This window comes from Anser anser, assembly GCF_964211835.1.
Source record: "Anser anser genome assembly, chromosome: 3".
In the NCBI taxonomy this organism is placed as follows: Eukaryota; Metazoa; Chordata; class Aves; order Anseriformes; family Anatidae; genus Anser; species Anser anser.
Window position 1 is genome coordinate 109,185,761 of NC_139722.1, and position 15,654 is coordinate 109,201,414.

The window sequence follows — 15,654 nt, forward strand, 5'->3', positions numbered from 1 at the left end:
TTCTCAGGATGTTGCTGTTGTCATGTCAGCTCCTTCCTGTTCCCTCGGGCATCCTCGGGGGAAATGCAGCTCCTTTCCGTCGTCCAAGGTTCATACTTTGTTCAGTGTTGTTCATCGGACTGGGCCAGCTCTCGCCAGCTTGTTGCCCTGGGTTCAGGTTGTGTTGTGAGGGCAGGGCTCCAGTTTCACCCCGGGTCATGAGCTGGGGCCAGTGTTACACATTTTTATATATGTCTATAAATTCCTGAAGGGAGGATGCAAGTGAAGACCGAGCCAGGCTCTTTTCAGCAGCGCTCAGTGCCAGGACAAGAGGCAGTGGGCACAAACAGGAACACAGGAGGTTCCCCCTGGCCATCAGGAAACACGCCTTCACTGTGCAGGTGACGGAGCCCTGGCACAGGCTGCCCACAGAAGCTGTGAGGGTCTCCTCCTCGGAGGTCTTCAGAACCAGCTGGATGTGGCTGTGCTCCTGGGAGCATGCTGATCTCCATGCAGAAGCCTTTTCCTTTGGCATCATGCTTGCCAAAGCTGATGGTCCTTCTCCCCCATAACTTCTCTGGTGGGACTGTTGAGTAGCAGGAACTCACTGGTGGCCTGCCTGTTGCTGGCAGTGATGCTGGTGCTGTTCTGTCCTGCTGTTTGTTGCCCAGTAGTCTGCAAGTCAACCTTATGTGGGTCAGGCCCCTTTGGGCACCTCTGGAGCCTGTCTGGCATGCTCTGCCAAGGTCACAGATGCTCATAAACCATGCAGTGCTTCTAGAACATCCTAGAGATGGCTGTTCAAACAGGTCGGCTACTCCAACTGGGCTCAGGCACATGCCAGAGGATCCCTTCTCCTTCAGGTCATGTTCTCGTGAGTATTATGTAACATAAAGTGGAGAGGGCATGAGATCACCCCTGTGACTCTCACCTAAGGTGTGCACCATCTCCCTCACTTAATTTGCTTGTGGAAAGGGCCATCCGCCCCACTCCTTCCTCCCTTTCCCACTGCCTTCCTCTCTTGCACTCACTGCCCCAAACCTCTGTGTCCTGTGGCTCAGGACAGGCGTTTATTTCCTTCATCCCTGCAGAGCTCTCACCTTTCCCACCTGCCTGCCAACCTGCTCCAAAAGAAGCCAGAGTATTGAGTTGCTTGACCATGTTGCAGAGAAGGTCAAAAAAGCTGGAGAAGGGACTAGGAAACGAGACACATGAGGAGCAGCTGAGGGAACCGGGGCTGCTTAGGCTGGAGAAGAGGAAGCTGAGGAGAGCCCTCATCCCTCCCCACAACCACCTGAAAGGAGGGTGTCAGTCTCTTTTCTCAGGTGACAAGCGATAGGACATGGGGTGACGGCCTCAGGTTGTGCCAGGGGAGGTTTAGGTTGCACGTTAGGAAGAATTTCTTCCTGGAGACAGTGGTCAAACATGGAATGGGTTGCCCAGGGCAATGATGAAGTCCCTGACCCTGGAGGTTTTTAACAGTTGGACTTGGCACTAAGGGACATGGTTTTTAATGGGACTCAGTAGGCCAGGTTGATAATTGGACCTGATGATCTTGAAGTCTCTTCCAACCTAGATCATTCTATGATTTTGTGGTGTTAAGGCTCTGCAATCAACCCCCTCCTGCTCCAGACCCCGCATCAAAACCCTGTGCCTGGGAGCAGCTGCCGAAGGCCAAGCAGCATGGACAGGCTGAAATGGGCATTTCTTCTACGGGTCACTGCTGCACAGCAGTGGATAGGCCACGCCGGCCACATTGCTCAATTTCTTGATGTTTTATGTCTTTGGCCCTGGCCTTCATAGCTGAGATTTTGCTGAGTATCTGTGTGAGCGTGTTAATAAGAAGTAAACACCCCACATAATGGGAAGGGGAAATGACTCACTCACATGAACTCCAGGTTAAAAAAGCAAAAAAGAGGAAGACAAATAGCTTGGAAAATCTCATTATTTTAGGCCACTTTTGTTACCTTGGCCTCTCTAGTCTCCTTCTGGGATGATGGAGGTGGTGGCCCTGCAATGTGGCTGCCCATGACTGTCCGGGAATACGTCTCCCTCCGTGGGACATCTCCCAGCCCTAACAATTGCAGGTAGCTGGCACGTCGCATCTTGCTCTGCCACCTGCCATTGTGCTTTCTGCTGTGGCCAGCTCATGCGGGTGGGGGACAAGCCGACTTACTTTACTGTGTAAACAAAGGGGATGAGAGATGCTGCCCAGCAGGATGGGCACAGAGCACCCTTGTTGCCCTTGGATGTAAACCAGTGCCACCCACCACCGCCCAAGGACTTGCCCTGAATGGTGTGTCCCTGCTTGTGCTCAAAACGCCCCAGGGCTGCCCACATCTCCTGAAAAACCTCCCGTGTGGCCCCCACCAGGCGCAGAGCAATATGTGGGCACGCCTGTGACATTCACAGCTGTCTTCACCTGCCAGTGTGAAGGAGGGAGGGAAGAGCAGGAAGGAGGGGAGGGAAGGAGGAAGAGAGAGAGGGAGGGAAGGAGGCTGCATTTGGCAGCTGCCTCCAGAGTGGCCGACCGTCACTGCAGGAGAGGGTCACGATGTCCTCGGCAACTTCCACCAGCTCTTTGCCCAGTGGCCTGGCCGTCCTGACGACTTTCCCAGATGTGCTCTTCATTCCTGAATTGGTGAGTGCCAGCTTCTCCTCCAGGCAGGGCAGAAGCTGCTCGTGGGGCACCCAGCACGCTGGGTGCTGCAGGTGTCCCAGGGACGGGTCTTATCAGAAAACACATGGTCTGGGAGCCAAACCAGGTCCCTCAGCCATAAGCTTCTGGGGGCAGCCTAAAAGAAAGCCACGAGCCTTAAATTGGGGCTCTAAATTTCCCCTTCAGTCTGCAGGGGATTTCTGTGGCACCTCTGAAAACCTGTACTTTGCTGCCTAACAGATTTGCCGGGGTGGTTTGTGGGTTTAAGCCAGATAGCCAAATTGAGCAAATTAATTGTTAGGTGGTTTTGAGCAATGGATGCATGCAGAGGATAAAATGCTTACCCCCCTGCTTTAGGGGTAAAAGCTAGGTAGGGTAACTGCAGCCGCAAAAAGCCTCGCTGCTGAAGCTGAGATGTTTCTGGGCTGCAAGTGCAGTGCTGGAGCCGGGCATAGGGGTGAGGGAAAGGTGGATGAGCACATGCCACTTTTTCCCACATTGTAATCTCATTGACTAGGACATGATTAGTATCTTACAGGATTTGGCACAGGTAATTAAAGCTGTTGCTGTGAGCACTGAGTGAAAGATGGAAAGTTTCAAGGAGAAACTTTTTCCTGTGTCCTCTGCTGGTCTTCTCATGACAGTTTGAGAGGCTTTTTCCTATGCCTGAGTACTTTAAGCCAGCACTGAGTGGTTTGGCCGTGCAGTGTAGGACGGAGTTCAGGTTATTTCATGCCAAAAACTTCAACTGTGCCATTTGGGAACAAAGCCTTCCCTGTCCCGCAACCCAGTCCATGTCCCTGGGATTTACAGCATTTACTTTATTCTCTGTGATAACAGACAAGCAAAGAGGAAAGAGCAGGCATTACTGATATGTGGAGAAAGTTTTCCCTCAGCTCACCCAGATATGTTTTGAAGACTTGGTCCCCCATGCCCAGGCTCTGATAACAAAGTCCAGGTTTCCTGCAACTGCGTGGAGGAGGATGCCACATCCCTGGGGGCTTTCTGGCTGGGCAGACACTGGCTAGGCAGTCCTGGTGTTGAGCATGATGTCCACCCAGGCATGCTTATGGAACTGGCTGTGCCTTGAGCTGTTTGCTTGCAATTCCTGTCTGCAGGGAACTTGGTGAGGCAGCTTGCTTAATGAGCCAAAAAGAAATACCCTATCCTGTGGTTTGAGGAAGGTCTGGAAATGTGCATCCTAAAGGCTCGGGCACCACCCAGCAAGGAGGAATGCAGCAGAACAGGGTTTCTCCATCGCTGGGGTGTATGACTCCAAGTCCTGCAGGTGTATTCTCTCTACTGTGTACAAAGGAGGTGGCTCCCTTGAATCACAGCATTCAGGAAAAGGAGAAAGAGCTTCTCAATCCTCAGTGGAATTTGAGGTTATCTGCAGTGGGTTGATATGGTAACTACACAGCAAAAAAATAAATCATTTCAAATTCTTAGACAGTTGCTATAATGCCAAAAGGTCCTGCCTACAGCTCAGATGATTGCTACATCTGGCTGTTGATGAAGAACTATCATTTGTATTCCATGAGGCTGGGTTTAATTCTTGTCATCTATTTTATTTGAAGAGCTTTCTGCGTATCTGGACAAAATTTAGCAGTTGAGCCTATGTGGAGAAGCTGAAACAATTTGAAAACAGCTTTGTTTGTATTGTAAAAGGCTGTTTAAAAGTTAAGCTTTTATCAGATTGTGGTCTCCAATGTGCTGTGGATTGTCGCTGAAAGCCTCTGATTTTTATGAGTTCACTGAACGAACAGCAGTGCCATAAAACCAAAATCAGCAGTCAAACACGTCAAACACGTTTGCTTGAGTGAGAAATCATATCCTACAGAAAGGAGACATGGCAAATGAGAAGCCTCTTGTCTCACCCTGACTATGTTGAATTTTAAGGGAACAACTGCAAGTTTTTCTCCAGGATCTTTAGCTGCAATGCACTCACGTTGTCAGCCATACAGGGCCTGGGCTGGTGTTTAGGTGCCAGTTGGTCTTTGGTCATTACAAGGTGTGTCAAAATAGCAGAACCATTTTCACCCAGATACTTGTAAAGTTACAGTCACATCCTTGATCTACTGTATTGATTTGCTTAATGAAATCAGGGAAGTCTCCTCTATAAACCTGGGGTGACGTGAATGATGTGTCATTGTCTGAGTGCAATAACTCTGGTGCTTCCTTTTGACCTGCAAAAATGCTTCCAAGGAAACAGAAATACCATGATTGGGATAAGTTGGTGTTGGATGCTGGCAAAGGCTGACCATCATATACGCTGGTCATCGTATACTGGTCACCAGAATGGTATTTCCTCTAGAGATTAACCAACAAAATCAAGAGCAACTGGTGATGAGGCATGACTCCCTGTGGCAGCAGTGCTCCCACAGAATCAGAATAATTTAGATTGGAAAAGACCCTTAAGATCATCAAGTCCAACCACCAACCTAACACTACCCAGTCCACCACTAAACCACGTCCCTAAATGCCACGTTCATGTCCCCTCACAGTATGGGTTCAGCTGAGAGGCACTGCACAGACTAAACTTCTGCACATATTCAAGAAATATGCAGGCTGATCAGTTGCAGAGAAAACCTACTGCATGCATTTTTAGTGCAGAGCCGCTGCTTACAGCTCAGTCACTCCATGGCATTAGATATAACGCTGCCATCCTCTTGTGCAGGAGCCTGCTGGTGGAGAAGAGATGGAGTCAGGATATAGCTGTCCTTGTGTTCCCCAACACGAGAGTACCTTGCACAGCCCTGGTGTAGAACGACCCAAGTAGCTGGAGCAACAAAGCAAACCCTGCTTCCCAGACAGTGCTCTCAGGAGTGCTTTCACAGAGCTGGGAGCCTCAGCCCTGTTTCCCCTACCACAGAGAGTAAAACTGGCTTCATTTACCGCTCCTCAACCTGTTTGTTCTCCTCTCAGGATAAAGCTTGCACAAGGCCTTCATTAAGGCCGTGGCCTTCACCACACCGCGACTGCGCTGCTTGTGTCGGTGGGCTGGGTTTGGCACAACACCTCTCAGGGAGCCACCATGCTAGGTGTGAGGCGAATGTGTCCAAGCTCCCTTCTTACCAAAACCAGCCTTCAGAAACGGCCAGAACCAGCCTGCTCAGCACACTGAGGCGGTGAATGGCAGTGACTCCTGGAGGCAGGGGTGCGGTGAGGCTCTTTGGGGCCCAGACCGGAGGCAGATGCTCCCAGATCTGAGCAGAGGCTGGGAAGAACTCGAAGGCCTCGCTATTGCCGTGTGCAGTGTCTGGCTTTTGGCCCCGTTCTGGATAAGGCAGTCATCCCACACTCACCCTTTCTCCCACTTGTGCTTGCAGATCTTTGGGGGCCTTGTCTGGATCCTCGTTGCCGCCTCAAAGGTCTCAGACTCCATGCTGCAGGGCTGGGTGATGTTTGTCTCTGTGTTCTGCTTTGTCATGACCGCCACCCTCCTGTTCCTCTACATGTGTGGGGCGCACGGGGGCAGCAGCTCCTGGGTCACTTTGGTAAGTGGACGCAGCAAACCTCAGGGCTGATCCCTTCCTTGCTATCCCTGGTAGACAATTGTCCCCCTTTTGTCCCCCTACTGCACTCCGAATTGCAGCCTGGGGCTTGCTTGTTGTGGGTGCCTCTTGTTTTTCCCTTCCCAGCATGCTCCCTCCCTGGGAATGACTGTGTGTGATCTCTGTTTCTTAGGATGTCATCTGCCAGGGGACAGCAGCACTGTTCTACCTCAGTGCTGCTGTGTTGGAAGCCTACTACACCTATATAATAAAGAGTTTGTTTGCCATCCCTCAGTGGAGGTCCATCTACCAGGAGAACGTTGCTGCTGTGGTGAGTGTCTGGCAAGTGGAAGACTGTGGGGTGGCCCCAAGGGCAAATCTGGATTAGCACCAACCTTTGGGGGGGGAGGAGGAAACCAGTCCCATGAATGTCTCCAAATGTGCAAAAGTCAATAAAAATATAATGCCTTACAGTGTATTTGCTCAGATCAGGAACTCATGCCATATAATAAAAAATTAACTGGCTGATGTATTTTCCCATTGTAGGTATTTGCATTCGTAGCTACCCTGTTGTATGTGATCCATAAGATATACTCTCTCCGCCGATGGAAATCATCCTAAGTGGCTTTCCTTGCACGTTGTGTCTTGTGGTCATCCCATGAACACAAAAGTTGTCCAACAACTGCAGTTTCCAGGCTGGGTTTGGGGTTTGTTTTTTAATATATATACTATAAACAAGCAGCTTTCTGTGGGACTGTGGCAAGGAAGACCAAGAGCCTGCCAGAGAAACCTGTATCCTGGTGCAATCTATTTTCTTCATTCTCTTCCAGGTTGGGTACAGCTTGATGCTGGTAATTGGGGCCCAAGTAGAAAACATCCAGCTCAAAGCAGCTTCCCCTCAACTACACCCTTATGCCTCCAGGGTTGTTATTGCTATTGGGGGAAGCCTGAACGTCCGGCACTAAGCAGTATGAGTATGAAACCTGGCCATTTTCACTGACATCCACCTGTGTAAGCCTATTTCCCTCCCTGTCGCTGCTGTGCCAAAAGAATTTTCTGTGCCATTTCTGGAAATGCCACCTCTGACTTGTGATGTGGAATGAGTGCAACTTGTCTCAGAGGCAATATGAATTCTTGCAACCCCCGAAGGGTACTGTCAAATTATGAGGCACAGCAGTAACCTGAGAAACTACCCCTGTCATGAATCTCCCTGTGAAACACAACTTAGAAAATGTGCTGTACAGACTGCAGCAGAATTATATGGATAATTAGAAGAATGTCTCAGATAAGCAGAGGCAATCAGCTCTTGTCTTTAGTGCATGACTGTTCTCACATACACTGGCACTGTGTCGCTAATAAAGATGGGTTTCCTGTGATTTTGCAACTAGACAAAGGTCATTGCCGCTAATTTCCCCCTGCAGCTGACGCATACGCAGCCCTGTACACCCTCAGGAGCACTGCACCACAGCAGGGCAGTGCCCAAGGAGCAGGCACAGACCTCGACACGAATGAAGGGGCTCCTCTGGCAAAGGGAGCCTGTGGGGACATGGACTAAATTGACTCAAGTTCATAGAATCATGGAATGGTTTGGGCCAGAACAGACTTTAAGAATCATCTGGTTCCATCCCCCTGCCATGGGCAGGGACACCTCCCACCAGACCAGGATGCTCAAAGCCCCATCCAGCCTGGCCTTGAATACTTCCAGGGTTGGGGCATCCACTGCTTTTTGGGCAACCTGCTCGTGAGTCTCACCACCCTGAGTAAATATTTTCTTCCTTATATCTAGCCTAAACCTACTCTCTGTCAGTTGAAACCTATTATCCCTTGTCCTAGCAACACAGGCACAAGTTAATCTCAGTGATGATGTTCACCTGAGCATGTAAATTAGAGTGTTAAGTCAAGTGAGTTAATTTAAATCCAGGCCCAAGAAGGGGTGTTCTCACATGTTACAGAGAGGTGCCTAATATGCAGTGGTACCAAATTATCCCTCCCAGCTTGTGGGGGGAAATAAAAGCTTCTATTTTGAGTCTGAAGTTCCTGGGTAATAACGAGGATTGGAGAACTGACAGGAAGCAGAAGTGGACAGAGACACCTCTGTTGTTTCAGGTCCTAGGCGGACTTTTGAGGGTTGAAGCTTTTTAATTGCAATATGAGGGAAACATTGGATTCTTTATAGTTTATCCTTGCTGAAAACCAGCCTGACCTGTTTTGTTTGCTTTAGTGACAAAAGCAAGCTGATTACAACAGAGGTGGAAAAAGAAACCCCTTTTCATAGCAGGGAGGGAACTCACTGCTGCTGCAGACAATTGCGCTTGGTTCTGGAGGTTTATCTGCACCTGCTGAAACTTGCTTCAACGTCACGTCATCACAGGGGGTGGTGGAGCCCAGATTTGCACTGCTCTGCATGTAGTCACATCAAAACACAAAGATGCCTTTCTGTTTGGGGCGTATTTACAAAAGCAGGCGTTCAAGGTCATGCCCTGCAGCCTGAGATGTGGCGCCCATGTCCACCTTCTCCACCCACACGTGGTCACCATGGCTGCTCCAAACACTGCCTTCTGCTCCCCTCACTTCCCAGTCCCTTTGCCCTGTAGCCATCCCATTTACAGCCCATGTCTTGGCACCTGGCCCTGTCCCCTCCCCAGCTCATTCTGCTATCCTGCTCTCTCTGCCGCGCACCAGTTCACACCAGTCTGCACCCTGTCACCTGCCTGCCCCATTCCTTCTGGCCCCAGCTGGGCTGCTGAGCCACCTCCCTCCGAGCAGGAGCAAAACCTTCCTGTAAGCCTGGGCTGGAAAAAAACAGCTGGGTGGTGCTGCCATGGGAGCTCCCACCAGCCCCAGTACCCAGTGGCTGGGCCGAGGGTGCAGGCCTGGGACTGGGAGGGAGAAACCTGGGCCAAGGCTTTGCCTAGGGAGGGCTGGGCAGGGAGAAAGGCCACCACGGGGTCACGAGCATCCAAAGGAACTGATTACGAAGCAGCGCTGTGGCTTTGAAACCCTCCCAGTGCAGCCCTGGCGTTAATCCCCTGCAGCCAAATAGCTTACACATGGGACAGCACCAGAGGGTGACACGGTGAGGTGTGGCTTTGCTGCACCAGGTTGCTGAATTGCACCTCCCAGGTGAGTTACAACAACATACACGTTCCCCGCAAGGAGGAAAGGAGAAAATTAAAATGATAAAAGCCCTCTGAGATCTCTGTTGCCCTTCATGCCCTGCCCTCCAGTCCTCTCAATAAACCCATGAAGTCCCCGTGTGCCTGGAAGCTGGGCAGCCCAAGGTCACCGGCACACCTCCATGCTTCTGAAGTGAAAGATGCTGCCCACAGATCAGCGAATCTCCCAGGGCCTACAAACACCCTTCTGCCATGTTTGTCCCAGTTCTTATCCCAAAACAGAGCCCTGAGGACAGCACTGACCTGAGAACCTGCTGTGACCCCACTGGAAACATTGGTCGTGACAAACGTGGCAGGCTCAGACCTTGTCCAGGGCTTGTCAGGGAAATTGCTGTTCACTTCAAATCTGAGAGCAGTGAACTTGCCTTCCTGGGTCCTGCAATTGTTGTGCACCAAGAAAGGATGCATAGAGGCTTCACCCCACCCTTGCATTCCCTTTTTTGCCTTCTTGCTGCTGAGCAGGGTCTCCAAACCTGATAGGAAGCCCAGCGGGACCTGGGAGGAGGATGGTGTTATGCTGTTTGTCCTGTGGAGGCGGGAACCCTGGGGACATTTGCTGTGAGCATTTGCTTCACCCAAAAGCTCCGCCAGGCTGCTCTAGACCACATCCAGTTGGGATTTAGAAGTCTGCATGGATGAAGATAAACTCCTATGAAACAAGTCAGGCATTTCTGGATCCCTCCGGGCTAGCACCTGATCTCCAGCATCCTCCCCCTAATGCCATATTTCGTTTATCCTCCCATCCCTCCCCTTCAAGGATTCTCTTGAAGACACAGAGCCCACTTGAAATGCCATGAACCAGGCCTTTTTCCAAGCATTTAAAGTTCCATCACACTTAAAACCACCAGGCTTGTTGCAGCCCTGCAGCCAACACTAACTTTCAGCCAGGAGCGTAACTGGAGTTTCCACCTCTGCTCTTCTCTTCCAGCTTCCTCAGCAAAACAAGGTCTGCAGGCATCTACTTTAGAGATCAGGCAACAACACTCCAGTTAAAGACAAACCAGCCTACCTGGAAGGCAGGTAAAACCTCAGCTCCTCTGATGCAAACAAGATTACGGACATATAATTCATTAACTATGTCCAGATCGTTATCTTGGTTGTTCTTGCTTAATTGAAGACTACCTTCTTAACCATAATGTTAGCTGTTACCCAAATACCTGCATACAGGCACCTACATTACCTTGCCTCTAGGGATGCAATGAGTTAGGAGCACTTCCACATCTTCTGAATTGCAGAATTTGCTTTGTCTGAAGCAAAGATTTAATAAATAATTATGACTAAATGCATGGAAAAGTTCAGGAGTGCCTGATGTTTCTTGTTTTATAGTCAGCTCTTATCTGTGAGCGATGAGTGAACTGTGTGCTGGGTACAACATCTGTACAACCAGCTATATTATCGTGAACAAACTTGGAAAATGGGAAAGCCACAAAAGATAACGCCTGTGGAGGGATCAAAGCTCCATGTGGGTCTGTGGCAGAACCTGATCGGTGCCTTCCCCTCTCCTGAGACAACTATAGGCTGTTACCCACCTCTGATCTTCACACCGATGGCACGGCCCCATCCTGCTCCATGGTCCCCCTCATACTAACAGAATCAAGCATCAAAACCCCATTAATTCTGAGGACAGCAATGGAAATGCCCCTTTTTTCAGATTCATGGCAGAGCTCAGCCATGAGTTACTGCCCTGTGGGTTTGAGAAAGGCCCTACACTTCCTCCAAAGCGAAGGGAAGGCCGCCAACAGGGTTGTCGGGGAATAGTTAATGCAACCCAGGCATATGCGAATCAGTAGGCCCTGATGGGATGTACCAAGGAGTGCTGAGGGAGCTGGCAGCTGTCACTGTGAGGACATTCTTGATGATCTTTGATCAGTAATAGCAACTGGGAGAAGTGCCCAAAGACCAGAGGAAAACAAGCTGTTAATGTAGGGGCTAGAAGGGCAGTGAGGTGGACTGAAAACTGGCTGAATGGCTGAGCCCCAAGGGTCAATAACGGGTCCAGTCCTGTTCAGTATCTCCATTAATTATCTTTATGATGGGACAGTGTACCCTCAGCGAGTTTGCAGACAACACAACTGGGAGTGGTGGATACACCAGATGGTTGTGCTGCCATCCAGAAAGACCAGACAGAGAAATGCCATGGCAAGCATCTTAGAGCGGAAGGCACAGAAGCCGACTTCTGAACTGCTTTGTAGCTTGGATCACTCTTAATACTTTATCATAAAACATATTTTGGGTTCAGTTCCACTGAATTCTTCTACTATGCCCAAGACAAAAACATGAAGTTGCCAGATTAAGCACCATGACCTTCTATGTAGATGCAGTCTGTTTGTCTTCTGGTGGGATTTGGGTGATGGGTCTCCCAATCAGTGAGCTGATCTAGCTTCTAGCACCTACCTCTGTGTGCTTTAACTGGAGATCTGCTGCACGAAGGGGCTTACTCCATCTCTGATCAGAGGCTGGTATACATCATGGACTTTCTTTTTCTTTTAATCCCCTGGTATCTGTAGCACTTTCTGAGTTCTGGATAGGGCCCAAGACTCTACTGTGCCCAGTACCAAATCAGCAGAGAACAAAGCCAAGACCTATCCCAGCACACATGCAGAGGAGAGTACCATAAAAAAGGCTGGATTACAGGTTTTGGACTGCAGTTCCAATGCCAGCCAAAACAGGAGATTGTGGGGTTGTGTGAGAAACTAAGTTGTGTTTTTGCAGTACAGAACTAATTTTCTGTATTCAAAGGTAGCTGTGTAGTCATAACAAGGAGAAATGCTAAGTAGAAAGGTGGACAGTAGAAGGCCTCACTGTTCCAAAATAAGGTGGAAGCTTGAGTAAAACAGGATGAGCAGTATGAGAACAGTAAAACAAAGATCACAGGTTCTCAAAACATAAGAAAGGGGAAAAAAAGAGAAACGGGAGAAATTAAAGGGTTGAAAAAAAAATTGTACATATATGCTATAGAGGAGTGTCGAGGAGCTTGTGAACCTGTAGTACTCAGCCAATGAGGAAACAGGGGAGGTGATCAGGTGTCTGGTAATAGGGAGTAAAAGGTTATGATTTGTTTACTAAAATGCGCTCCTAATTTGCAGGACCCCCACCATTGCAACTGTGAATAAAATAAATTCACAGGAGATCCTGTCTGAAGAAAATTATTTGAGATTTTTCTCAGTTGCTTGTCCTCAGATATTTAGGCTCTGCTTCAACTGGGGAACTCCCCCACTTGCATGACCAGTATTCGCACAGATCCTGTTGTTGCTCACCATCACCTTGCCCCCCTCCTCTAAGCCACATACCTTCTACCTTCTGATTTCAGTTGCCCCACCACTCCGAACAAGCCTATGGAGAGAGATGGAGTGCACACTGACTCTCACTACTGCTGCTTGCTTCAAGGTCTCCCAGACATCAGCATTTTGCAAATAAGACACTAACCCACACCAAACTCATTCTGAGGATTCTTTATTGCTTCCACAATCTTATATTTTCAGTAGCTTCCCAAGGGTTTGTGAAGGAAAGCCCAGGATCTATTCATGACGCATCATCTTCAGGAATCAAGTAAACGCATGCTTGAAGTCATGTCTACTGGCTGTTTCCTCCTGAATGTCCTTAGCTGGACTGTGGTGGGAAGAGTTGTGGGAAAGCAAATCGTGTTACTGAATGGTAGCAATGGGAGCAGCAACACCAATGGTATGAGACCTACCGGTGCCCTCCTCTGAAATGTAAGCTTAGACAACCCACTCATTTGGGCTGGACTTTCATAGCTGCATCTCTGAGCAGCAGGGAAAGATGTATTGTATCTTTCACCATACTCTCTGCCTGACATTTGTCCAGGGTGATTTCTTCATTCCCTGAGCTACTTTCACCTCGCTCCACTCCAACTTAGTGTCTGGAACATCATATTCGGGCTCGGGATCCGTTCGGACGGTCCCCTCAGGCAGTGCCACAACGATGGGCAGCGGGCCCTGCTCCTCCCGGAACTCCACAACGTAGAGGTTCTTCTGGTTTGCTAACTGTTGGTGAGTTTCCTGGGGGCAGATGAGGAGCAGGAAAGAAAAAAGATGATTAAAAGAAGTCTCAGGCTAATAAACATTAGAGGAAAGGCTGTTTTGTTTCCTGCTTCTGACTGATCCTAGTTTAAATCATCTCTAAGACAACTTCAGGAGCAATGATGCACAATACTGGTTTACTTGAGGTCAACCTCTGTATGGTATATGGGGTAGGAAAAAACCGGCATTTATTAATAAACATTTTCAGCAGTGCATTAATTAAAGGACTCATTACGCACATCCTTATGGTTTTCAAATGAGATAATAATAAGCAGCAGGGATTCTGGATTTGATTCTGGGATTCTAGATTGCTGATACACCAGCATTACAATGTCATCCTAGAGGAACTTGCTTCTGGAAAGGAGCTGATCAGAAGAAGTGCATCCTGCTAATAAGGATGCGCATTGGCATGTTCGTAATGTGCATTACCTGTTTTATATCTTTATATAGATATAAATTTTGCAAATTTTGCTTTGACAACAGTGAAGTGCTTGTTACTGCCCTGACAGGTAGTTTCAGCTAATAAAACCACATGAATTCACCGTCATTTTCAATACTACCCTTTCCTTGCATACAAGTTTTGTTAAAACTCGGATTTTATAGAATAAAAATTTACTGGGAACAGAAAATTTTTCACACTCATGGCAGCTGAGAAATTATTATCAACTGCACATCTTCCAGATCAATGATCTATACAGCACGTTCTTCTTCTGTCTCTTTTGTGGAAGACTTCTCAGAGACAAAGCATTGAAAACGTATGATAGAAATCCTCAAGTCTGGGTATCCTCTCACACTGATAAGCATCTGTAACCATCTCAGTAGGCAAAGACGATCAACTGCTTTTTAGTTTAGCCCTTCTGAGGCTAAACTAAAAAGCTGGCTAGAACAGGGTGACAAACTTGACAACTATAGCTCTGCAGTGGGATACTGGGACTGTAAGCAGCTAAATCCTCACTGCTACATAGACTCTACAACCAAAGAGATAACCAGGAATTTGCAAAGGACCAACTCATCCTAAAGCTGGTGTTCAGAGGAAGTCAGATGAAATGCTGCATGCTGGATCTCTCCATCAGCTACAGACAGGGCTCAGACAGCAACATCTCCCTTGTGATCGTTGAGTTTCAGGAAATGACACCACCTCCCTGATTTACTTCAGATATCTTAATTATACCAGAGACTGAAGCAGCTGTGACATTCAACCCTTTGGCAATGGAAACTTAGTATGCAGACAAACAAGCATCAGCAACCAAAGCAAAGCCACAATTTCCTCTGCCCATGCTTATTCCAATGCCACCAAAAATACCACAAATGAAGCCCAGAAATTCAGATGTGTCCTGGAGGCACTTGGCTGTGGAACACTCCTGACTGGATAACTTCATACAACTGCAGAAAAATTACTTACATGCCGATTTTGTTTGCTCTTGGGAAAAGTACTTTGTTTTAAGCCTAGAATATAACATGTTTGACCACAAGCTATTACAATATCAATCCCATTCTGTCCTCTGACCTAATTAATATAACAACTGAGTGTAATCTACCTGTTCTGTCAGCCCTTTGAAGAGAGCTCTGGTAATGTTAATCAAGTTTTTGGATCCAGTAACCTTAGCATACATGTCTTTAATGCCAATTAGTTTGCAGATGGTCATAATAGCTCGGTGGCAATGAAGACCATAACCTGGAGGAAAAAATAAAATAAAATTAACGTGATTATCTGTAAGCATGTGACTGAGCTTAGGAAAAACAGAGAGCTAGGACCTTGTCTTAGTTATATTTGTTACCTATTATATTAGGACACATAAATATACCTCAAAAATGGTAAAACCATTCTGGAAAGACCATTCTTCCCAATCTTTGCAGCCACACTAAAATAAAGATCATGTTCTTTTTATACTAAATATATTCCACTTAACATATTGCAAAACTGAACAAAAATGTCACCACCTATACACTCAAAACATAAAAAATACATCCTCAAGAACTGTTTAATACCACAGGTTTGGTTATTATTTTTTAGAAGTGCCGCTGGCAGTTTTAGAAGAGTCTTCTACAGACAACTTTCCCACCACCCCCATGAACATTCACCAAACAAAGGTAATTTCTTTCTCCCACTCACTTTAGTACTTCCCAAAACCGAGAAAAAAAAATCTGCAGAGAAGCAAGGCAAGAAGGTTACTTAAAAGCATATTAAACCAAATCCATTACAAGGGTTGAGGATCTAAACGAATTCCCACCAAGACTGTCTCTTCCAAGAAGCAATACCTGCAATAGCTTCAGAACTGCTTCCTTTGCAATTCCAACTGGACAAG

At 47.8% G+C, this 15,654-nt stretch overlaps 2 protein-coding genes across 2 annotated transcripts in view; one reads left to right on the forward strand and one right to left on the reverse strand.

Annotated features, from left to right (window-relative positions):
- The first annotated feature begins 2,351 nt into the window (after positions 1 to 2,351).
- Positions 2,352 to 7,520, forward strand: MAL (mal, T cell differentiation protein (MAL blood group)). The gene is made up of 4 exons (XM_083830386.1): positions 2,352 to 2,620; positions 5,968 to 6,135; positions 6,326 to 6,463; positions 6,679 to 7,520. Exons 1-4 carry the CDS (start codon positions 2,534 to 2,536, stop codon positions 6,751 to 6,753), a joined length of 468 nt encoding a protein of 155 aa, XP_083686512.1. The 5' UTR covers positions 2,352 to 2,533; the 3' UTR covers positions 6,754 to 7,520.
- Positions 7,521 to 12,748: 5,228 nt separating this feature from the next.
- MRPS5 (mitochondrial ribosomal protein S5) overlaps positions 12,749 to 15,654 on the reverse strand; it is a 47,734-nt gene continuing 44,828 nt past the window's right edge. Inside the window, exons 10-11 of the mRNA XM_083830385.1 lie at positions 14,887 to 15,023; positions 12,749 to 13,327 (exon numbers count right to left, since the gene is read on the reverse strand). Of these exons, the coding sequence (XP_083686511.1) occupies positions 13,103 to 13,327; positions 14,887 to 15,023 (362 nt within the window). The 3' untranslated portion in view covers positions 12,749 to 13,102. The remainder of the gene's footprint in view (positions 13,328 to 14,886; positions 15,024 to 15,654) is intronic.